We start from the raw sequence: 27,095 nt of genomic DNA on the forward strand, positions 1-27,095 counted from the left end.
TCAAAATATCGAATTTAGATCCGGATATTTCGAAAAGAAGTAAGCATCTGTTCGAATTTTATAAAGCCTAGATTCCAAGATCGTTGGTTGTCAAAAGTGTGTGAAAACCCCCATTATTTAGTTAAAAACTTGGATAAATATCTATTTAAATATGATGCTATTATACCCTTTTATCGTTCCTCAACCCGCCGTGTGGCATGTTGCGCCATCGCGTTGAAACCACAGTTCTGTCACATCAATGCCATTCAACTGAGGTACGAAGAAGTCAGTAATCATAATTCTGTAGCGATCTTCATTGACCGTAACATTCTGGTCGGAAACGTTTTTTTTTTAATACGGGCCAATAATTCCACCTGCCCATAAAGCACACCAAACACTGACTTTTAATAGATGTAAGGGTGCCTCGACAAAGGATTCTGGGTTTTATCCACTCCGAATTCGGCAATTGTACTTATTGACATAGCCATTCGACCAAAAATGTGCCTCATAGGTGAACAAAATTTTACTTTGAAAAAGATTATCAAGCTGAATATTGATTATGGCCCATTCACCGAACCCACGACGCGCATAATGGTCATTCAGTCAATTCATGGTGAAATGGCAAAACGTACTGACTTCAAATCAACTGTCAAATTGTCTGTAGAAACAATGTTGCCGGTTAAAAACCAAAACACCCTCTATAGGGTGCACCTATGTGCTTTTGAAGTTATGTTATATCGCTCACTCCTTTCAAGAACGTCATAAATAAAAAAACTTGATTTTTCATGAGAAAGTTTTTAAAGTTAAAATATATAATACAATGTATTAAAAATAAATATCAGGCCACTTATTGAACTTTTTACTGTGCGACAGATCTTTTTAGGTAAAACCTGAAGGTTTTTTCTCCACTTGAAAAAAATTTAGTATAATTAAAAAAATAATAACAATATATTTTCTTTAAAATGCAAAAACAACACATTCTGCCCTGTGGCGGGTAAATATTAAGTTAAAAATATGCCTCTTTTGCTGGGATATAGTACATTTTCAGGGCATTCCGGAAAACATGCACAACTGAAAATTGACGATTTTTTTATATTTATGACGTTCTTGAAAGGAGTGAGCTATATGTGTAACGTTCTGTTAATAATCCTGTGCCAAATGATTTGAGATCTCGATCCCTAGTTTTAGAATAGCTAACGAACGTCAGTCCACGTAACTTGCAGCTGTCAAATGAAATATTTTGCATGACAGTTGATTACCACTGCCACTGACTACCACTTCCACTATCCACTAGCCCCGAGAGTCTCTTCAGTACAAATTGTTCGATACAAATTTATTATGACGGACGTTAGCATCGAGTGGATTTGAACTGCCAAGAGTGACGTAGGAAAATGTATGTCATGAGTGTTTAAAATAAAATTTAAATAAAATTATGTTAATCTTACTTAATGAGTGTTTCCAAATAATTGTTCACAAATCTGGATTATCTCCAATCTATGGAAATTTCAGGACACAATAACATAACAACTTCATTAATTGATTCAGCAGTCAGTTTGCGGTAATATCTATGCATTTTTAATTAAAGTTTTATGTATTTTTCTTTGACATCTCAACATACATGAAGAAGAGTATAGAAATCTGGGCATTTACGGGGCTTACGATCGTCATATGTAATAAAATACCTAGGTACCTACCTATACATTTTATTAAGTACCTACATATAGTACAAATCTACCCCCAGATGTCGCATGCGTCGCACTGAATAAAACAAAAGACATCAGATAGAAAAAATATAATATTCTGAACTATCAGAATCAGATAGATAGATAGAAAAATATTATAAAGATAAATTAAGAATAAACTTTAATTACAAAGCAACACATTGTTTATTTTATTATTATACACCCTCTTTACATATTATTTACACCCAATTTACGAAGAAATATATATATATATATATATATATATATATATATATATATATATATATATATATATATATATATATATATATATATATATATATATACATATATATATATATTTCTTCGTAAATTGGGTATAGAAATATATATATATATAAATATATATATTTATATAAATATATATATATATATATATATATATGTAATAAAATAACTAGGTACCTACCTATACATTTTATTAAGTACTTACAAAAAGTACCTACATAAAACAGTTCTACCACCAGATGCCGCATGCGTCGCTCAGAAGAAAACAAAAGACTTCCGATAATATTATTAACTGTCAGAATCAGATAGATAGATAGATAGATAGATAGATAGATAGATAGATATAAAATTATTATAAAGATAAATTTAGAATAAACTTTAATTACAAAGCAACACATTGTTTATTTTATTATTATACACCCACTTTACATATTATTTACACTTAATTTTCAAAAGGAAAATATTACCACGTTATAAAACGACAATTTTGTTAATTGGAAATGAATTATGAAACATTAGATGTATTAAAACAATTACTACAATATGTTCGGAGTGAGAGAGAAAAATTAGAAGATGATCAAAGAAAACGATTAGAAGATAATCAAAGAAGACGTGGAAATCTAAGAACTAGTGATAAAATTAAAGATAAAAGTCCATGTAAGATTTGTGAAAATTTAAATAAGGGAACTCGATATCACTCTGAAGCAACGTGCTGGTTTAAAACAAAGGAGGATGATAAGATTAATAATAAAAATGAAGACAAACAAATAACACAGAAACAGTGCTTGAAAAATGAAAATAAAAATAAAGTAGAAAAAACTTCTACGAAAGATAAAATAAAATATACTCCAGGAAAGAAGAATTTAGAAGTAGATTGTCTAAGCAGGAATCCAGTATTAAACTCGAATGAAAATGCAGATGAACAATTAAAAGTTGTAAATTTGGTTAAATTAGAAAATATTTTAAAAGATCAGAATAAAAATGAAGATTTACAAATTACACAGAAACAGTGCTTGAAGAATGAAAATAAAAATAATGTGGAAAAAATTTCTACAAAATATAAAATAAAATATACTCCAGAAAAGAAGAATTTCGAAGCAGATTGTATGAGCAGGAATCCAGTATTAAAATCGAATGAAAATGCAGATGAACAATTAAAAGTTGTAAATTTGGTTAAATTAGAAGATATTTTAAAAGATCAGAATAAAAATGAAGACATACAAATAACACAGAAACAGTGCTTGAAAAATGAAAATAAAAATAAAGTAGAAAAAACTATACTCCAGGAAAGAAGAATTTAGAAGTAGATTGTCTAAGCAGGAATCCAGTATTAAATTTGAATGAAAATGCAGATGAACAATTAAAAGTTGTAAATTTGGTTAAATTAGAAGATACTTTAAGAGATCAGAATAAAAATGAAGGAATTCAAAAGAAAAAAACAAATGGATTGAAAAAAAACTGTGTCTACTTTAAAAGGGTCAAGAAGAAAAAAAAAATACAAAAAAAAGAAAGAAAAAAAAGAACGGAAAAAAGAAAAAAAAAAGAAAGAAAGAAAAAAAACAAGAACGAAAAAAAGAAGGAAAAAAAAAAGAAAGAAAGAAAAAAAAAACAAGAAAGAAAAAAAAAGGAAAAAAAAGAAAGAAAGAAAAAAAAAATAAAAAACTTTATCATATCACTAAACTTATACCAGTCCCTTCACTACAAGAAGATGATCCGGAGGACGAGTGAAAATTTTACTATGAATTTTCATCCCCAAGGGGGGAGATGTAATAAAATAACTAGGTACCTACCTATACATTTTATTAAGTACTTACAAAAAGTACCTACATAAAACAGTTCTACCACCATATGCCGCATGCGTCGCTCAGAAGAAAACAAAAGACTTCCGATAATATAATTAACTGTCAGAATCAGATAGATAGATAGATAGATAGATAGATATAAAATTATTATAAAGATAAATTTAGAATAAACTTTAATTACAAAGCAACACATTGTTTATTTTATTATTATACACCCACTTTACATATTATTTACACTTAATTTTCAAAAGGAAAATATTACCACGTTATATATATATATATATATATATATATATATATATATATATATATATATATATATATATATATATATATATATATATATATATATATATATATATATATATATATATATATATATATATATATATATATATATATATATATATATATATATATATATATATATATATATATATATATATATATATATATATATATATATATATATATATATATATATATATATATATATATATATATATATATATATATATATATATATATATATATATATATATATATATATATATATATATATATATATATATATATATATATATATATATATATATATATATATATATATATATATATATATATATATATATATATATATATATTTATATATTTATATATATATATATATATATATATATAACGTGGTAATATGATCCAATTTCGAAACATTGTACTTGAATCACTAGAATTTTCACTGGAGACATCTATTGGTGAGATAAAGAAGCTTTCTTATTGAGTGTGCTTGGTTGGTGACACGTGCTTAGAAAACGGATATATATCACCACAAAGCGACTGCCGAATCAATAAATGAAATATTCGTTACAAAGCGCATAGCAAATTGCATGTCAGTGCTTCCCACAACTCGAGGTGGCCTTGCTAGAAGTTTCCAAATTCCCAAAGCAATTTGAGGCCAGGGTCTGTAATGTGTACTCGTATATTATTCCGTGTACTGTTTTACTAAGCGCAAGGGAGGTATCTACATATCTGCATCTGAGCGAAACGGATGAAAATGTCCCCTTTATCCTCCAGTTGAGTTTCGGGAAAATCGGGAATAAATTTCATTCCCTATGCATGAATTTTTTTGTTGTATATATCTTACACATAAAAAATTATTTCCTCACATATTATATATACAATTTATTATATATATATATATATATATATATATATATATATATATATATATATATATATATATATATATATATATATATATATATATATATATATATATATATATATATATATATATAAATTTCATACTTCTTGAATCACTAGAATTTCACTAGAGACATCTATGGCGAGATTGATCTATGAATTTTTCAATGTCAATCTGTCAACGCATTCAGAATAAGCTCCCTATTTAATATGCCAACACTGACGTATACGGGGTAACACTAAACAGTACATAGTTTTTAGATGTATGTAAAGATTATGTACTCGTATGTGTGTTTTGGAAATTGTCCAAATTTGTTTCAATACCTGTGAAAATAATCCTTCGTCGTAATTTCATTTTGCAGACTGTCATCACACAAAATGAGATAATGAGGTCTTCCAAAAAAAAAATCTGGACTATTTTTAGTTTTTAAAATATGCTACAAAAGATGGTTCGTTGTTCTTCTTCGTGGGTTACAAATGTGATAATCAGTTTATTTCTTTCGTGGTCAGTCTCCACCCGTCTTTCCTTATATCACCATCCGAACATACGTCATACATAATATGTACATGGCTAGACGTCATTTAACTCTACCAAAAGTGAAAAATTGACTGAAACAAGACGATTCAACTCCACCAAAAGTGGAAAATCGGCTAATATATATATATATATATATATATATATATATATATATATATATATATATATATATATATATATATATATATATATATATATATATATATATATATATATATATATATATATATATATATATATATATATATATATATATATATATATATATATATATATATATATATATATATATATATATATATATATATATATATATATATATATATATATATATATATATATATATATATATATATATATATATATATATATATATATATATATATATATATATATATATATATATATATATATATATATATATATATATATATATATATATATATATATATATATATATATATATATATATATATATATATATATATATATATATATATATATATATATATATATATATATATATATATATATATATATATATATATATATATATATATATATATATATATATATATATATATATATATATATATATATATATATATATATATATATATATATATATATATATATATATATATATATATATATATATATATATATATATATATATATATATATATATATATATATATATATATATATATATATATATATATATATATATATATATATATATATATATATATATATATATATATATATATATATATATATATATATATATATATATATATATATATATATATATATATATATATATATATATATATATATATATATATATATATATATATATATATATATATATATATATATATATATATATATATATATATATATATATATATATATATATATATATATATATATATATATATATATATATATATATATATATATATATATATATATATATATATATATATATATATATATATATATATATACACATAAACATAAACATGTGCTAGTTTTCAAAAATTTCCTTAACTCTTATCCGCACCCCAATGGTGCATAGGGCACTGCATTATATAAACACAGTGTTATCTTGATCGTTAATACGTAGGAAAGGTGATCAGCCCTCCGCTTCAGGTACCAGTCCAGAGTAATATTGAATAAATATCGGAGTGAAAAATCACTTATATTTATTTAACCACCCCCCCCTGGGAATCGAACCCGGGACCTCCAGAACGGTGGCCGAGCGTGCTAACCATTACACTACGGAGTTTTCGAAACTACTCGTGTGTAATGAAATAAAACTCGTAAGTGGTATAATACATGTGATTATTTTTTTAAAATAATAAATATGATATTTCACAAAGTTAACGCCGAAACAATAAAATACGTAGTATGAAATCAGACGATTCAACTCCAGCAAAAGTGGAAAATTGACTAAAATCAGACGCAAGTAACGATCGCCGTTCATTCTCGGAGAAAACAATATTTTTTTTAATCCAGCGCTTGCCAAACGAGGGTGTGGGGCGCCACGTGATCGGGAGAATGACGTCACTTCAGTTCTAACACGCAGTTTGCCGTCTGGCGTGGGCACTTGTAAGGTCTACGGGGCTCACCGTGCTTAGCGAAAACGCAGTAATTACATCAGTCGCAAAAAAGGATTGAATATAATTAAAATGTAACTTTGTTTTAAAATCAGCATAAATATTTTATTATAACTTAATTATAATGTCTACCGGTTTCGAAGCTGACCGCTTCTTTATCAATACTGATTAATACTAAAACACTATCTACTCAACAATGAATAAATTAATAAAACCCTTACCGCACCCCAATGGTGCATAGGGCACTGCTTCATATAAACGCAGTGTTATCTCGATCGATTACACATGAAGGAAAGGTGATCAGCCCTCCACTTTAGGTACCAGTCCAGTGTAATATTGAATAAATATTAGAGTGAAAAAAATCACTAATATTTATTAACCCCCCCTGGGAATCGAACCCGGGACCTCCAGAACGGTAACCGAGCATGCTGACCATTACACTACGGAGGCGGACAGACTCAACAATATTCAAAATATTTTGACAGTTAGGGAAAGAAGCTTAGGTAGATCTCAAGAAGCTTTATTTTTTGTGTTGATTGGCAGTCACAGTCAAAAGCGATCATATACTAATAGTGTTAATTAGTCTTGATAAAGAACCGGTAGATATTTTAATTAAGTTATAATAAAATATTTAGAGCTATTTTAAAACAAAGTTACATTTTAATTATAAAATAGAAAATCACAAAGTTAGTGCTTCAAATATAAATTATAAAGATTAAATAATTTATTAATTAAGTATTAGACACACTCAAAATGTTGTAAATAAATTATCTGGTCAAATTATAAGCTAAAATAATAAAATGAAAAGTATATTTTTTGGCGTTCCACGTGTATATGTGGTTATAATCCAGGATTCGGACCTCACATACGATTGAAAGAGTTTCTGCTCAGTAAAAAAGCTTATTCATTTTACTGATAGATGTCTCTAGTAAAATTCTAGTGATTCAAGTATAATGATTCGAAATTGGATCATAAATAAAGAACTTCCAAGAATTTGAGTCGTGTGGTTGTCAATAATGGGTAGAATTGGTGAATGTTACACGTATGTAAAGTGATCTATTAAACTGACCTATAGATTATTTTCTTGAAACACAGTTTTTGTTTTCAAAAAAGTTTTTCTTTAAAATAATTATACGGTTTTGAAAAGAAATGAGTTATTCAAAGGTAAGGAGTCAAAAAGAAATGATTAAAAAAATAGTAGTACTTAGCTCACCTTACTTCCTACCTCTAATGCCTACCCTAGTACGTAATACCAGCTTACCTTACTTCCTACCTCTAATGCCTACCCTAGTAAGTGGTACGAGCTTACCTTACTACCTACCTCTACTGCCTACCCTAGTAAATAGTACCAGCTCACCTTACTACCTACCTCTACTGCCTACCCTAGTACGTAGTACCATCTTACCTTACTACTTACCTCTACTGCCTACCCTAGTAAGTAGCTTACCTTACTATCTACCTCTACTGCCTACCCTAGTAAATAGTACCAGCTCACCTTATGTACTACCTACCTCTACTGCCTACCCTAGTACGTAGTACCATCTTACCTTACTACTTACCTCTACTGCCTACCCTATTAAGTAGTACCATCTTACCTTACTACTTACCTCTACTGCCTACCCTATTAAGTAGTACCATCTTACCTTACTACTTACCTCTACTGCCTACCCTAGTAAGTAGTACCATCTTACCTTACTATCTACCTCTACTGCATACCTTAATTAATTCTCTGTTCACACCACTGCCAGAGACTATTCGAGAAATATTGCACAGGCAGGTACAGATATCATCTCACTTTTCTACAGTAAAATCTTCTACAAAAAATCAATTTTCTGATTAAAAAAATACGTTTTGCGGTTACTGTGTTTTTGCTTGGCAGCCAATATGACCAACACAACGACAAGCACACTTGGGAAACATTGTCACGGGGTCGGGCGCTCGGTGCGCATGCGCGGACGTGCCCCCGCGCGGCCAGCCAATCAGGAGCCTCGGCGGTACTACGCCACACTTTGCACACGATATTTCAAATTCATTGTTTTCAAAATAAGAACCGAATTATTCTCATAATTTCAAAAGCCTCAAGAGGGAGCTCGGAATCTTCAAATTCAGATCGCGGACGGCCGCGCTAGAGGTATCTTTCGATAAAAAAACTTTTTTTTCAAAACGAAAACCATATTTTAAGAACAAAAAACAATTACGTCAAATCAATTATCTGGGTTTAAAGAAAGTCAAGTGGCTATTTAACTAATGTAGAGCCTTAAACTAAGAAACAATGAGAAAAACACATTGAGAATATGGTATTCATATTTTATTATGTATATATTAAAAAAAAAAAAACATTCGTACATATTGTATTCGTAATTAATAAATCATCCAAAAACATTAATATTATTGGTGAGATGTAAAGAAGCTTTTTAAGCTTTAAAGCCTATTTACATCTCACCAATAGATGTTTCTAGTGAAGTTCTAGTGATTCAAGAACAAGGTTTCTAAATTGGTTCATATTAATTTTATTATTATTTTTAAGTATTCACGATGTGGCAAAGCCGATAATGGCCAATATTCATTACGAACATATGCGAAAATAATACCTTTTTTCGAGTTTATATCTTAGAAGCTAAATCATATAGCTAGCTCCTTTCAACAACGTCATATATAAAAAATCGTCAATTTTCAGTTGTGCATGTTTTCGGAATGCCCGGAAAATGTACTATATCCCAGCAAAAGCGGCATATTTTTAACTTAATATTTACCCGCTACAGGGCAGAAAGTGTTGTTTTTGCATTTTGAAGAAAAGGTATTGTTTAATTATTTTTTTAAACGAACTAAATATTTTTCAAATGGAGAAAAAACATTCAGGTTTTACCTAAAAAGATGTATTGCACAGTAAAAAGTTCAATAAGTGGCTTGATATTTATTTTTAATACATTTCATTATATTCTTAAACTGTAAACACGATCTCCTGAAAAATCAAGTTTTTTTGGTTTATGACGTTGTTGAAAGGAGTGGGCGATATGCGAAAATAATACCTTTTTCGAGTTTAAATCTTGAGAGCTATATTATATCATTATTATATTGTAAGTATATCTCTTGAGAGTTGAGAGCAAGCTCAGCTCTCACCTATACACATCGTTATGCGTACATCCTACGCAAAGTTCATGAAATTAATACAACAGCCACTCGAACTTTTCCTATCACTCGGCACCCCATTTCGGAAAGAGATTTGTATGGGATTTACTCCGAATTTTACCGATATATCTGCCTTCATTCGCAAATGTGGACGCCTTATACCTATTACCTGTGTCCGTGTATATGTACGAGTATTCCGAAACCGCTATTATACATTACAATACAGTAATGGTATACCCAATTTATAATACTCTTAAAAAAGAGAGGAAATTAAACATTTTTTAACCTTTTACCATAATGAAATTCTTTATATCGCTCACTCCCTTTCAACAACGTCATATATCAAAAAACTTGATTTTTCAGGAGATCGTTTTTAAAGTTTAAGAATAAGTATAATGAAATGTATTAACATACTAAACTCAGTGAAAATAGTACAGAAAACCATAATTAAAGTTATTTTGAAAAAAAAACATATATTCAACAAAATTTCAAATCCCAAATATAGAATCTATTTATAAAAAAACCGCAATTGTTCAAATACTAAAGGGTGACAACTATTTAAATTTAACAAAAAAATTATCATCGAGATTCTCAAACGATTTTTCTACTCCTAAATGCAACACCAAGCAATTTCAGCAAAACTCCAAATATTTGGCAATCAAACATTTCAATAAACTCCCTAAAGAAATTTAAAAAATTGATGATATAAAAATACTTAAGAAAAAAATTACAGCTCTATACCTTTAAATCTTGAAAAAATATTTAAAAAAACTGTTATATCTTTTATTATAGAACATTAAACCACGAGTGTAAGTCCCTCTCCAAGCACAAGAGCACAGTCTCTTTTATGGAGAGGCACAGCGAATCGAAATATAAAGGTTCTCCATATGTATAAATGATTCAAATGTATTATGTTATAAATAAAAATGTAAATATATTGAATGAATAAAAAAAAATAAAAAAATGAAAAATAAATATCAAGCAACTTATTGAAACTGAAATTTTTTATTGTGCAACAGATATTTTTAGGTAAAACCTGAAGGATTTTTCTCCATTTGAAAAATAATTAGTATATTTAGAAAAAATAATGAAACAATACCCTTTCTTCGAAATGCAAAACAACACTTTCTGCCCTGTAGTGGGTAAATATTAAGTTAAAAATATGCCGCTATTCCTGGGATATAGTACATTTTCTGGGCATTCCGAAAACATGCGCAACTAAAAATGGACGATTTTTGATAAATGACGTTGTTGAAAGGAGTGAGGGATATGTATAACTATTCATTAGGACTGGAGAATCTATATGTTTATTATTATTGCCCAGTATTCGTTAAGTTGCAACTTAATTTTCTCCAAATCCGGGTAATATTTTACGTCAGCGGTCGGGGAACCGGGGTAAAAATGATTTTTTTTTTGGGTAATAAGGAAATTTTCCTAGTTTGCCATTTCATGAACGTGTTAGTATTTTACAAATTTAACTAACTAACTAACCAACACGCCGCTTCCTCGCAGGGATAGGCAGAGAGAATCGAACGCCAAACCACTCTGTCTTTGCAAACATTCTTTGCCTCTTCTACATTCATGCATCTCCTCATACATACCCGACGATTATTACGACTCCTGACCCGGCCGCTTTCAAGTATTTGACATACCTGACTGTGCCAAGTTTTCCTCGGTCGTCCTCTGCTTCTTTTTCCAACTGCGTTCACCTCATAAATTTGTTTAACCGTTCTTTCTTCACTCATACGCTCCACATGTCCAAACCATCTCAACACACCTTTCTTAGAAATTTTATCGATAATGCTCATCTCAGCCTTATATTCTTTCCTTATTTCATCATTCGAACATCTATCAAACATCGTTTTGCCACACATTCGTCTGAGGGATCGCATTTCGACTGCATCCGGTCTGCTTTCATCCTTCTTTTGCCAACTCCATGCTTCGCTTCCATACATAAGGGTTGGAACCAGAACCAGAACCAGAACTCCATTGTGTACTGTTAGTTACAAATTTAAATAATTCAGAAATCGATTGAGAGTATTCAAATTTCTCTTACATGAAAAACAATTTTTAGGTAATCGTATCAAACATGAAGCTACATCATTTCAATGAAAACTGAAAAGGAAACCTGAAATCCTGAATTTTCATTTGATCCAATTTGAGTATGTATTCTATTTTGTTTGTCTATTACATACCTACTATGTTCATATATATTTTTTTCGTGTAAATTTAATTCAATAAATAAGTTTTATTTTAATTATACATTGATTTTTCAAAATAGGGTGAGGGGGTTATATCGCGAGTGTTTTTGCCAGGAATTTTCACTCATGAATTACATGAAATTATAGTAACTTTAAACATAAAGAGTATAAATTCACTAACGAGTAGGCATAGGCTATGAAACTTATAAAGTTGAAGCCTGAGTAGGGTCATGATAAGCGGTGTTGCATAAGCCGTAGTTATATTGCAGAGTCACTTGGACGTTAGGTAATTTAAAAAAAAGGGGGTAATATCGACTTATTATTCGCCAAAATTCCCCGACCGCTGTTTTGCATACTTCATTATTTTCTTTAAACGCCATTTTTCCATTAAAAAATAAGTTTTGTCATTAAAATAATTACATGGTTTTGAAAAGAAAAGAGAAAATGAGAGGCGAGGAGTTGAAAAAATATAAAAAATATTTTTTCCATATACTTATACATATATATATATAATAAATATAGATATATATATATATATATATATATATATATATATATATATATATATATATATATATATATATATATATATATATATATATATATATATATATATATATATATATATATATATATATATATATATATATATATATATATATATATATATATATATATATATATATATATATATATATATATATATATATATATATATATATATATATATATATATATATATATATATATATATATATATATATATATATATATATATATATATATATATATATATATATATATATATATATATATGTATATATATATATGTATATATATATATATATATATATATATATATATATATATATATATATATATAGATATGTATATATATACATATATATATATATATATATATATATATATATATATATATATATATATATATACATATATATATATATATATTTATTTATATATATATATACATATATATATATATATATATATATATATATATATATATATATATATATATATATATATATATATATATATATATTCTAAAAAACAAAAAAATATATCCAATATACGTTCTTCAAAGTATCGGGCGTGAGCAGACATGTGACCTCTCCGGTGTTCGCCGGGCGAATGAAGCGACTTAACGAACACTGGGCCTTAATTCTTAATGAGATGTCAAAAATAATGTAAATCTTTCTTCAATTCATTTTGCAATTGGCGCCGAACCAGCGACTCCAGTTTCGCAGTCGAGTGTCTACCCGAACACACACGGCCGCTGTTGACGCAGGCATAACATCACACATGTACGTACACATGTATGCAGAAAGCTCGCCATATCTCAACCCTCCCCACGTGCTAACACACAAGCCCATAACATAACTCCACACGACCGGGACATAAAATACAATATGACTACCTATAGCTTTGTATCAAACACCATCTATTAGAGACTTTTACTGACGTCACAACCTACATTGTTGGACACGTTCGCTAGGCTGGGTGTAGGGCAGAGGCTCCCAACCTTTTTGGGCGCATCACTTCATAGATGTTATAGGTATATTCTAAGCCGACGTAGTTTTTCAGTATTTCTTCCGAAATTACAAGACAACTTTTTTTAAGCACTGTTTTAAATATTGATATCATAAACTTTATTTTTTACACCAAGATTTTATATTTAACCTTTTTTGTTATTGATATTAATAAAAGTACTTATTGTTTTATTTCAAATACCATATATTAGAGACATTTATTGACGTCACAACTTGCATTATAAAAAGGACACATCCGCTAGGCAAGGTGTAAGGCAGAGGTTATCAAACTTTTTGGGCGCATCGCCTCGTAGAAGTTATATTTTTCAGTAGATAATGGACTCGATGTAGTTGTTCATAATTTCTTCAAGAATTATTTATAAAAGACACTCTTTTTAAGCACTGTTTCAAATTTTAATAGAAAAGATTTTACTTTTGTATACAAAATTTTATGATTATTTATTATTATTGATATTGATATAAGAAAAACTTAAAAGAAAACACATGAGTTTCATTTATTTTTTATTTTTTATTTTAACGACTAGTTTCGGAAGCTACTTCAGGTCTAAATATGAACTTTTCAGTTTATATTTAGACCTGAAGATGAAAGCATAGCTTCCGAAACTAGTCGTACAATAACTGTACTGGAATTACAGTGACAAGATAAAAAGGCAGCAGCCGTAATATAGCGTACCGATTTATTGTTTTAACCCACGGTTTTCTAGGAAATTAATTAAATCAGTGCGACGAGTTGTGTAATCCTTCCTACTGAAGTAGCTAATTAACCTTTCGGCAAACTAACGTAAAGACTGTGTAACCTGTGGCCGCCTACGTTCGTTAATAGGCTCCACTCACCCTAAATCAGTGAACATCAACCAATAAAAACGTCAGGAATTTTTTAAAGAAAAAGTTGAATAATAATTTTTAATACCTAAATATGGATTTTGAGTCTGGGTATTTACAGGGCTTTCAATGGTTGAAATCAATTATTTTTTCATTAATTGATTCAGCAGTCACTTTGTGATAAAATCTATACATTTTTAATGAATGTTTTACTTAGCAAATATAATAATAATAATAAAACCCTTATCCGCACCCCAATGGTGCATAGGGCAGTGCGTCATATAAACGCAGTGTTATCTTGATCGTTCACACATGAAGGAAGGTGATCAGCCCTCCGCTTCAGGTACCAGTCCAGGGTAATATTGAATAAATATTACAGTGAAAAAATCACTTATATTTATTTTACTTCAAATGTTTTATTTCAAATACCATATATTAGAGACTTTTACTGACGTCACAACTTGCATTATAAAAAGGACACATCCGCTAGGCAAGGTGTAAGGCAGAGGTTATCAAACTTTTTGGGCGCATCGCCTCGTAGAAGTTATATTTTTCAGTAGATAATGGACTCGATGTAGTTGTTCATAATTTCTTCCCTAATTATTTATAAAAGACACTCTTTTTAAGCACTGTTTCAAATTTTAATAAAAAAGATTTTACTTTTGTATACAAAATTTTATGATTATTTATTATTATTGATATTGATATAAGAAAAACTTAAAAGAAAACACATGAGTTTCATTTATTTTTTATTTTTTATTTTAACGACTAGTTTCGGAAGCTACTTCAGGTCTAAATATGAACTTTTCAGTTTATATTTAGACCTGAAGATGAAAGCATAGCTTCCGAAACTAGTCGTTAATATAAATATAACTCAAGTGGTAAAAAACAAGTGATTTCGTTTAAATTTCATTATGTCTTACCGCAAAGTGAATGCCGAAACAATAAATTGATATAAGTACATACAGTTTTGTGTCGAATACATAACTTTTTTACAATACTTTAGGAATAGAGGTTTTTATCTAATAAAATTAATTGATTTTTAAATTTAAGTTTTACTTAGTAAATACCACTATTTCTTAAAATCTACCGTGACACGTGTTTCGATGCATTCCGCATCATTTTCGATTGTGCTCACCATTCGACTTTTCAACTCAGATTTTCCGTAATTGAAAATGTCAACTTTGCTAAAACACGAGTTGTACTCACTAGCCATTCGAAACGTACATAGGTGAACTCCGCGTATAATTAGTTCGAAGGACAGGTACTCTGAATAAAGATTGTGACGTGTGACGGGTACGGTAGATGGGTGCTTAGTTTGTTTTTTGGAGAGGCTTAGCGCGACTAAAATTGTAAGATTGTATTAAGTAGAAATGAATAGAAATTGTACTAAATTGTATAAAAAATGTAAGCATTTAAAAAAAATCATATATATATATATATATATATATATATATATATATATATATATATATATATATATATATATATATACGTATATATATTTTTTTAAATCTAAAAAAGTGTGTTAATTGTGCTTTGCTGGGACGTGCTTTCGTGCTGAAATGTGAGAGTAATTCTCAAATGCATATGTAAGGATTAAATCAAATTACTATATCGTAGTCGTATGGGAGAAAGTGACCAACTACCAAAACGTAAAATGTTCAGGAAGGCCATTTAAGTCACTTTTGCTTGGCAAGAAAATAAACATCAATGCAGTTAGTCATTTTACCAAGTCAATATATTATACTTACAAGTTTAAAATCCTTTGGGATGTTTTCAGGGCAATTTTAAGCTAGTAAGATATCAAATACTCAATGATCACGGTTTTGTAAAAAAAAAACTGCACTTGGTCACTTTCTCCTGCATGACTGCGATATGTCAATTATTGCTGCACTCCAAAACGCATTGGTGACAATAACTGTACTGGAATTACAGTGACAAGATAAAAAGGCAGCAGCCGTAATATAGCGTACCGATTTATTGTTTTAACCCACGGTTTTCTAGGAAATTAATTAAATCAGTGCGACGAGTTGTGTAATCCTTCCTACTGAACTCGCTAATTAACCTTTCGGCAAACTAACGTAAAGACTGTGTAACCTGTGGCCGCCCACGTTCGTCAATAGGCTCCACTCACCCTAAATCAGTGAACATCAACCAATAAAAACATCAGGAATTTTTTAAAGAAAAAGTTGAATAATAATTTTAATACCTAAATATGGATTTTAAGTCTGGGCATTTACAGGGCTTTCAATGGTTGAAATCAACTATTTTTTCATTAATTGATTCGGTAGTCACTTTGTGATAAAATGTATACTTCTAATGAAATTTTTAATAAATGTTTTACTTATCAAATATAATAATAATAATAAAACCCTTATCCGCACCCCAATGGTGCATAGGGCACTGCATCATATAAACGCAGTGTTATCTTGATCGTTTACACATGAAGGAAGATGATCAGCCCAGGTAATATTGAATAAATATTACAGTGAAAAAATCACTTATATTTATTTTACCCCAGTTGGGAATCGAACCCAGGACCTCCAGAACGGTAGCCGAGGTTGCTGACCATTACACTACGGAGGCGGACGTAGCAAATACCACGATTTAATTTAAAATGGATAGAAATAGTGGTATTTACTAAGTACAACTTTAATGAAAAATGGATGGGTTTTACCACGTGACATCCGAATCAATTAATGAAAATTGTATTATTGTTAAAAAAAAACATATAAAAATCAATTTTGTGACACTTGTTTCGCCTAGTTATGGCATTTTCAAACAAATGTTTAAATAAAACTTAATAGACTCTTGCCTAGAAAAAAAATCTTTTAACCACCCTCATTAATTCCTCTCCTTTCCTTCTCCTTCCTGCTAAATCTATTATTTTATATCATACCCTTTTTTTAAATCTCTGAATGTTTTTTAATAGTTTAATAAAATAAATGTGGAATTGTTTAATTGGCTTTTTTTTAACGTAACTATTTTTGTTAATGCAATGTAATGTTTATTATTGTTACAATGATTAACGAAAACACTTGTTTTTTACCACTTGAGTTTTATTATAGACTACATGTTTCAGAAGTTAAACTTCCATCATTCAGGTCTGTATAATAACTAAAATATAAAATATAAAATTGTTCTAAAAATAAGGAGAGGGAAAGTAAGGGAAGGGGGTTAGTCAAGGGACGGAGTTTGAAAACAAAATTATTTATTATTTATTATTGTTAATGTAACTATTGTTTATTATATCAATTTTTTTTATATGTAAGCTGTACAATTCCAAAACAAATAAAAAAATCAGTGTTTGATTTTACATTTAATACATAAATAGGGTAGATGTCCCGATTACCGTCCGCCCGGCCGATAACAGGGGTAATCATAAAGATTTATTTCACGGAGCGTATTATCGAATGCCCCTCGAAAGCAATCTAAGTTCTGGGATATTAAACTGATATCAGTACGTTCATGTAATCCAATTTATTACGTCACGCAGCCCACAGTGATGGAATATGGAAATATAGACTTTCAAAAACAGGATATTAGATCATTCTATAAAAATGAAAAGCATAATTGCTAGTGCACGTTTGACCTCAGCTCTTAATGCATGTTTGTGCTGTAACCCTTAGTGCATGTTGATCTTCGGGTCGACCGAAAATCGCATGTGTTAAACATTTTGTGTTGTTTTGAGTGTGTAAATTGTGCTATGGTAGTGAAGGGCATTGTTTGCATGCTGTGGTAGTGATTGTCCTGACGAAGAGACGGGATATATATATATATATATATATATATATATATATATATATATATATATATATATATATATATATATATATATATATATTTATATATATATGTGCTTTTTTATTTTATTTATTTATTTAATATAGTTACATTTTTAAGTACAACATAATACAATTTCTAAACATTTAAACATATGGCACACTTATGGTTTTAGATTCGCTGTGCCTCTCCAAAAAAGAAACTGAGCTCTTGTGCTTGGAGAGGGACTTACACTAAAGGTTTAATGTTTTATATAATTAATGGTATAATAGTCTTTTTTATATATTTTTTTAAAGATTTATATGTAATGGACATTAATTTTATTCTTAAGAATTTTTATATCTTCTATTTTTTTAATTTTTTTATTTTTATAGAAATTTTAATTTTTAATTTAAATTTTAATTATTATAGGAGTCTATTGAAATATTTAATTCAACTGAAATTGTTGGGTGTTACATTTTGGAGTTGAAAAATCATTTCAAAATTCAAATATTTGTCACCTTGAGTAATTGAAAAATTGCGTTTTTTTTTTAAAATGGTTTCTATGTTTGGGACTTGAAGTTCTAAACCGCACCCACATTGATACTGAGTTCAACATAAACATCGCACCAAAAATAAATGTTTCGATCACCCCAATTTTCCATCACTGTACTATACACGGCGGTGCGGTGGAGAGACGAACAGTGCCAGATTCGCAAAATCGATTCACCCCGTCACTCCTCCGCACCCGTCCTCGCGAGTTACACAACCTTCCCCTTCTCCCCCCCATTTCGACACCCACGCGAATCCGGGAACAGCACTCTGCACCGGGTATATGCAAATGTGAATACGTTCCTGCATATCAAATGGGTGCTCTGACTAACTAACTGATTTAAAATGATTCATATTATTTTTTGACATCTCATCAAAGATGAAGAAGAATAGGGAAGTCTGGGCATTTACGGGGCTGACGACCGTCATAAGCTGATTTAAGTGATCACTTTCCATCTCACCAATAGATGTCTCTAGTGAAGTTCTAGTGATTCAAGAATAATGTTTCAATATTGGTTCATATATATATATAGAACTTCCAAGAATTTGAGTAGTGTGGTTGTCGATAATGGGTAGAATTGGTGAATGTAACACGTGTGTATCACTTAAACCAGCCTATGACGGTCGTTAGCCTCTACGTCACAGGCTGGTGTAAGTGCTCACTTTACACAAGTGTAACGTTCACCAATTCTACCCAATATTGACAACCACACGTCTTTTTTTTTTGAATTACGTAACGTCCAAGTGACTTTGAAATCTAGCTACGGCTTATGCAACACCGTTTATCATGTCCCTACTCAGGCTTTAACTTTATAAGCTTCATAACCTATGCCTGCTGAGTGGATTTACTCTTTATGTTTGTTCATGTAATTCAAGAGTGAAAATTGTAGGCAAAAACACTCGCCATCTCGCTAGAGACATGAGTTTATACATTTCATTGATTCTAAGTTAGCAGTGAAGTTACTTAGGTGTATGATTGTACCACACGTCTCAATTATCGGAAGTTTTATATAATATGAACCAATTTCGAAACGTTGTTCCTGAATCATTAGAACTTCACTAGAGACATCTATTGGTGAGATGAAAAGAAGCTTTTTTTATTGAGCAGAAACACTTACTTTATTGTAGCATCTCTACATGTTAAAAAAAAAACATGTAGAGATGATACAAAGGTTTTGGCAATAGATTCCCTTTTATGTCATCCGCGTAATGATACTGGCATGAAGTTGGCGACTGGTGGTACTTAGGGGACATTCATCGGAAAGTGTAATGGGAAGGAAATTGGGTTATCTGCCCACCACAGAGCAGACGTCTTCCCATTGCTTGCGTGGCAATCGTTATAAAGTACGCGGTGACGTCACACCATGCCACCGTGCTATTTCTTACAGTGTTGTAGTTTTATTCGCAGAAATAATATTTTAGCACCAGTGACGTAATTCCAGTAGTATTTTGGCCGTAAATAACACAACGTTTGACAGTCGTACTGCCAATTCTGTAGGTGCCGCTTGCCGTACTAAATGTGGAACGGATATACCTATCGGAAACTAATTTAATCCTTTCGAGACATATCGCAAACTCCTTTCAAGAACGTCGAAAATCAAAAATCGTCAATTTTCAGTTTTGCATGTTTTCTGAATGCCCAGAAAATGTACTATATCCCAGCAAAAGAGGCATATTTTTAACTAAATATTTATGAAAATTTTTATTTTGATGAAAATGTATTATTCAATTATTTTTTTAAATATACTAAATATTTTTCAAATGGAGAAAAAAACCTTCACGTTTTACCTAAAAAGATCTGTTGCACAGTAAAAAGTTCAGTAAGTGGCTTGATATTTATTTTTAACACATTGTATTATATGTTTAAACTTTAAAAACGTTCTCCTGAAAAATCAAGTTTTTATGACGTTCTTGAAAGGAGTAAGCGATATTTAAAAAATATATATAAATATAAAAAACCACCGGTGTGAAATATATGTTAATAATTAGACAATTAAATCAGCCTCCGTAGTGTAATGGTCAGCATGCTCGGCTACCGTTCTGGAGGTCCCGGGTTCGATTCCCAGGGTGGGATTCAAAAAAATATGAGTGATTTTTTTCCTCTAATATTTATTCAATATTACCCTGGACTGGTACCTGAAGCGGTGGGCTGATCGCCTTTCCTTCACGTGTTAACGATCAAGATAACACTGCGTTTATATGATGCAGTGCCCTATACACCATAGGGGTGCGGATAAGGATTTGAAAAAGAATGTATGAGGAGGTGCATGAATAATGTGGAAGAGGCGTAGGTGTTAAGTTAAATTAGCCAACCGATTTATGACATTAAGCCCTAATCCAGGGTGTCACGTTCAAGTGTAAAACGCTTAGCTACGTTATCTTGAATGTTTAACCCATAACCGAGACGACATGTACTTACATAAATGTGGTGTGATAAGGGCAGCACTTCAAATGCCGACAGTATCGAGTTGGAATTTTTCCACGTATTTTTTTTCACTGGTATAATTATTTTTTTAAACCCAGGTAACATTTAACGTAGGTAATTATTTTTTTTTTAAAACACCATTTTTCATAGAAAAAATAGTTTTTCTTCGATATATAACTTTATATAATTCAATATATTTTTTAAATTAAAAATCCCTTACCGCACCCCAATGGTGCATAGGGCACTGCTTCATATAAACGCAGTGTTATCTCGATCGATTACACATGATGGAAAGGTGATCAGCCCACCACTTCAGGTACCAGTCCAGTGTAATATTGAATAAATATTAGAGTGAAAAAATTACTTATATTTATTAAACCCCCCTGGGAATCGAACCCGGGACCTCCAGAACGGTAGGCAAGCATGCTGACCATAACACTACGGAGGCGGACAAAAAAATTAAATTTACACTTGTAAAACCACTTTTTTTTTTAAAAATTTTTTTTTTTTTTTTATTTGTATACATTTATTTAAATCATAATTTATACATGCTTAGAACTTTTTTTTTTTTTGCAGAGACCCACCAAGCCACCTTGTTTGTCTTGTCTGGTTAAATGAGTTTTATGGTCTCAATGAGTTTTATGTCACTACACACGACTAGTTTAGAAAACGACCAGATGTTTTCATCTACAGGCGAAAAGTAAATTTTTCTGTTTCCAGTTTTACTTTTCGAAACTAGACGTGTGTAATGCAATAAAACTCATTACGTGGTTATCATTCATTTTTTTCATTCAAACCCTTATCCGCACCCAATGGTGCATAGGGCACTGCATTATAAACACAGTGTTATCTTGATCGTTAACACTCGAAGGGAAGGTGATCAGCCTTCCGCTTCAGGTACCAGTTCAGGGTAATATTGAATAAATATTAGAGTGAAAAATCACTTATATTTATTTGACCCCCCCCTGGGAATCGAGCCCGGGACCTCCAGAACGGTAGCCGAGCGTGCTGACCATTACACTACGGAGGCGGACAATTAAGTGGCTATACAAGTGTTCAATTATAAACCTTTTATAAATCAACATACAAAGTTAATACCGAATCAATAAATAATATAAATGTATGGTTTTTGTCCGCCTCCGTAGTGTAATGGTCAGCACGCTCGGCTACCGTTCTGGAGGTCCAGGGTTCGATTCCCAAGGGGGGTAAAAAAATAAATAAAAGTAATTTTTTCACTGTAATATTTATTCAATATTACCATGGACTGGTACCTGAAGCGGAGGGCTGATCACCTTTCCTTCATGTGTAAAACGATCATGATAACACTGCGTTTATAAGACACAGTGCCCTATGCACCATTGGGGTGCGGATAAAGGTTTTATTATTATTATTATGGTTTTGAAGAAAAGTGTTATTGAAGGTAAGGAGTCTGGTTAGGAGTCGAAACAACCGGCGGGTATGTATGAGGGGATGCATGAACGTGGAAGAGGCGAAGAACGTTTGCAAGGACAGAGTGGCGTTCTATTCTCTCTGCCTACCGCTGCGGTGAAGTGGCGTGATGGTTAGTAAGTTAAAAAGGTAAAGAGTTGAAACTTTTTGTTGTCGATGAGTACGAAGCAGATACCCTCACTACATAAGGCTTAATGTTATCTGAACGACTAATTACCGAGCCATTAAAAAATCTGTCACACCCACTATAATAGCTATTCTATATTATTTTATTATCATTACCAATCAATGTGTTTTATCGGCCCCACCTGCGCAGTGGAAACTAAAGTCTTTGCACCAAGGCTGGCCAAAATCGTTTAAATAATATTTTTAATACTATTTTTTGATATCTCGTCAAAGATGAAGAAGAATATGTAAGTCTGGGCATTTACGGGGCTGACGACCGTCATATGCTGGTTTTAGTGATTACTTTACACACGTGTAACATTCACCAATACTATCCATTATTGACAACCACACTACTCAAATTCTTGGAAGTTCTATATATATGAACCAATTTGGAAACATTGTTCTTGAATCACTAGAATTTCACTAGAGACATCTACTGGTGAGATGAAAAGAAGCTTTTTATTGAGCAGAAACTCTTTTATTTATTTATTTTTTCTTCCATATTCTTCTTCATCTTTGATGAGATGTCAAAAAATATTATTAAAAATACTCCTATGAGTGGAGATAATCCAGATTTTGTGAACAAGTATATATATATATATATATATATATATATATATATATATATATATATATATATATATATATATATATATATATATATATATATATGTATATATATATGTATATATATATATATACATATATATATATATATATATATACATATATATATATATATATATATATATATATATATATATATATATATATATATATATATATATATATATATATAAATATATATATATATACATTGGCTACTGCCAATCTTAAAACGTTTAGCGTTAAATTTAATCACAGCCCTAATAATAACACGAACGCTCCATTTTCTCGCATAAACCCATTGTTATTTTATCATCCATCCGAAAGCGATGGACAAATAATGTGCGCTCTAACGACTAAATAATTGGCATGGAACCACAACATCCTACTGCGTATTGGGAATATTAATTTGTGCAAAGATAGTTAACATTAAAAATGTTTTATTATTATTTTAACTTGATAAATCGCTCACTTCTTTAAAAAATGTCATATATCAAAAATCGACAATTTTCAGCTGTGCGTGTTTTCGGAATACCCAGAAAATGTTCTATATCCCAGCAAAAGCATATTTTTAACTTAATATTTACCCGCTACAGGTCAGAACGTGTTTTTTTTGCATTTTGAAGAAAAGGTATTGTTTAAGTATTTTTTTAAATTTACTAAATATTTTTCAAACGGAAAAAAAACATTCGGGTTTTACTTAAAAAGATCTGTTCCATAGCAAAAAGTTCAATAAGTGGCTTGATATTTGTTTTTAATACATTTTATTATATTTTGAACATTATAAACGATCTCCTGAAAAATCAAGTTTTTTGATATAATATGACGTTGTTAAAAGAAGTGAGCGAAATGTGGAGGTCCTCTTACATTCCCAATATTGCACAAAAATCATTTAAATGCAAATCTGTTATGTTGACCGTATTCTATCGAAATCCTAATTAAAGTGGCGATAAAACGTGACCAATCCTGTGTAAAACCAATATGCAATCATTAAATCGCACCAAAACGTAACAATTTTACAAGCTAGAATTCCTGAATATGTATTTAAAATCATTTATAATGGAAATGTAACGTTTTGGTGAGGACCTCTACAATTATGAGTGACATCTTACTGAAAAGTTTTTTACCCAACTTTATTTGATATGAGCGTGATAAGATTGTTGAAGCGTTTTGAGCGTTTGTTATGAGCAATCAAAATGTATTTTGTGCAAAATGCAAAAAAACTTTCACCTTAAGTTCACTAGATTATCCCTCCTGTTCCCAACACAGATTCAATTAAAAACGCATTTAATTAGCCAGAAGAAACAAAAAAATCCACTAAATGATGTATAAACCTTGTACATAATAAGCAGGTAAATAATACAATGATTAAAGAAAACACTTGTTTTTTACCACTTGAGTTTTATTTTAGACTACATGTTTCAAAAGTTAAACTTCCATCATTCAGGTCTGTATAATAACTACAGACCTGTTATTAGTTATTATACAGACCTGAATGATGGAAGTTTAACTTCTGAAACATGTAGTCTATAATAAAACTCAAGTGGTAAAAAACAAGTGTTTTCTTTAATCATTGTAACATGTCTTACCACAAAGTTAATGCCGAAACAATAAATAAAGGTAAATAATAAATGTAATTTCCATATTGAAAATAAAATTTAAAAAAATGGTGAAAGGTAACTAGCAGAATTGCCGCATTTGAGCAAATGAGAATCCACCAGTGATTGTGTAAAAGCCAAAACATTTATAAAGAATGACTGTTTCGTGCAAAGATCGGGAGGGTCCGATACCTTGCGGGAAACCCGCCTGGCACAGCGTGGGTGTAAACTGTGCACCTTCGAGTTAAGCTTAGACTATGATGTTCTCTGCGTTAATCTAACCATGATGTTTGTGTGAACGCACTAAAATAAAGAATTGATATGAAGTCAAGGTCCCGTAAAAAGCCAAATATAGTTAATTTTTCACTCACCGCCGCCATTCTGCTGGCAGAGGTACGGGAACCTCCAGATGTTTCCAAGCCCGACAGAGTACCCAATGATGGACAGGAAGAACTGCAGCTTCCCCGACCAGGCGGCCCGATCTTCGCCAGGATCGTCCATATCAGGCCGCTGGAGTGACCCTCGCGAGCCCTGCAGCACTATGGTCACTCCATGATGACCATCTCCATTGGCTCTAGTGTTCAGGGGTGCCAGCTCGTGCCCGTTCCGTCCAATGTCTGTCTTTGTAGCTGCCATATCAAAATCCAATCCAAACAGATCCTTATAGACTTGATGATTTATTTGATATATAACTTTCAAATTACCAGTATCCGTACTTATTACTTCATCAAATTAATAATCGTTACAGTTTAAAACTAAGTCAACGAAATGATAGTCGATTTAAAAGATTTACTTAATAACAAGCTTGATTCGAATGGTAGATTTTCGATCAAATCCATAACTTTTTTGCAAGGCTATTTGCGTATCTGACAGCGTCCTTTTTATCGAAGGATATTTTCAAAATGTTCTCGCATATGTGAGTCATTCACACGGAATGCTGCATGTATGTCGCGACCGGCGGAATGTCAATATGTCGACCGGGTAGTCAAAATATCGATTGTTTACGACGAGTTATCGGTGCGTTTGCGGCCAACCGTGCTGGTTGACATTTCAAATGCGTCGCACAACGTTCGGACGTTATTTTCTCAGATCGGCAAAGTTTAATACGAGTTTAAAAGCTGAATGCATCTTATATTTGAAGTCCTGTTTAATTTGCTGGGTTCAACGGCACTTTTCTTCAGCATTGAGACATCGGCTGGGTGTAATCTGAAAATAAATAAATTATACAAATTAGTAAATCTACATAGCAACTCTCCGATCTATACCGCTGCGAAAAACGTTGCAAAACACGTAAGAAATACTGATTAAGTGAGTTATTTTTATTTTTTTTGACATCTCATCAAAGATGATGAAGAATATGGAAGTCTGGGCATTTACGGGGCTGACGACCGTCATAGGCTAGTTTAAGTGATCACTTTACACATCGTTCACTCCTTTCAAGAACGTCATAAATCAAAAAACATGATTTTTCAAGAGATCGTTTTTAAAGTTAAAAAATATAACACAATGTATTAAAAACACCACTTCTACCCATTATTGACAACGACACTACTCAAATTCTTGGAAGTTCTATACATATTAAACCATTTTACAAACGTCGTTCTTGAATCACTAGAACTTCACTATTGGTGAGATGAAAAGAAGCTTTTTTACTGAGCAGAAACTCTTTTATTAGTATGTGAGATCCGAATC

General features: G+C 30.5%; 1 protein-coding gene across 1 annotated transcript in view; it reads right to left on the reverse strand.

Annotated features, from left to right (window-relative positions):
• Window positions 1–26,610, reverse strand: part of LOC148299450 (sodium-dependent neutral amino acid transporter B(0)AT3-like) — a 57,091-nt gene extending 30,481 nt beyond the window's left edge. The window contains exon 1 of the mRNA XM_088276078.1: window positions 25,775–26,610. Within this exon, the coding sequence (XP_088132204.1) occupies window positions 25,775–26,039 (265 nt within the window). The 5' untranslated portion in view covers window positions 26,040–26,610. The remainder of the gene's footprint in view (window positions 1–25,774) is intronic.
• Window positions 26,611–27,095: the final 485 nt, after the last annotated feature.

This window comes from Brachycentrus maculatus, unplaced genomic scaffold (genome assembly GCF_059751285.1).
Source record: "Brachycentrus maculatus isolate JH-2025_06_01 unplaced genomic scaffold, ASM5975128v1 h1tg001136l, whole genome shotgun sequence".
Taxonomy (NCBI): domain Eukaryota; kingdom Metazoa; phylum Arthropoda; class Insecta; order Trichoptera; family Brachycentridae; genus Brachycentrus; species Brachycentrus maculatus.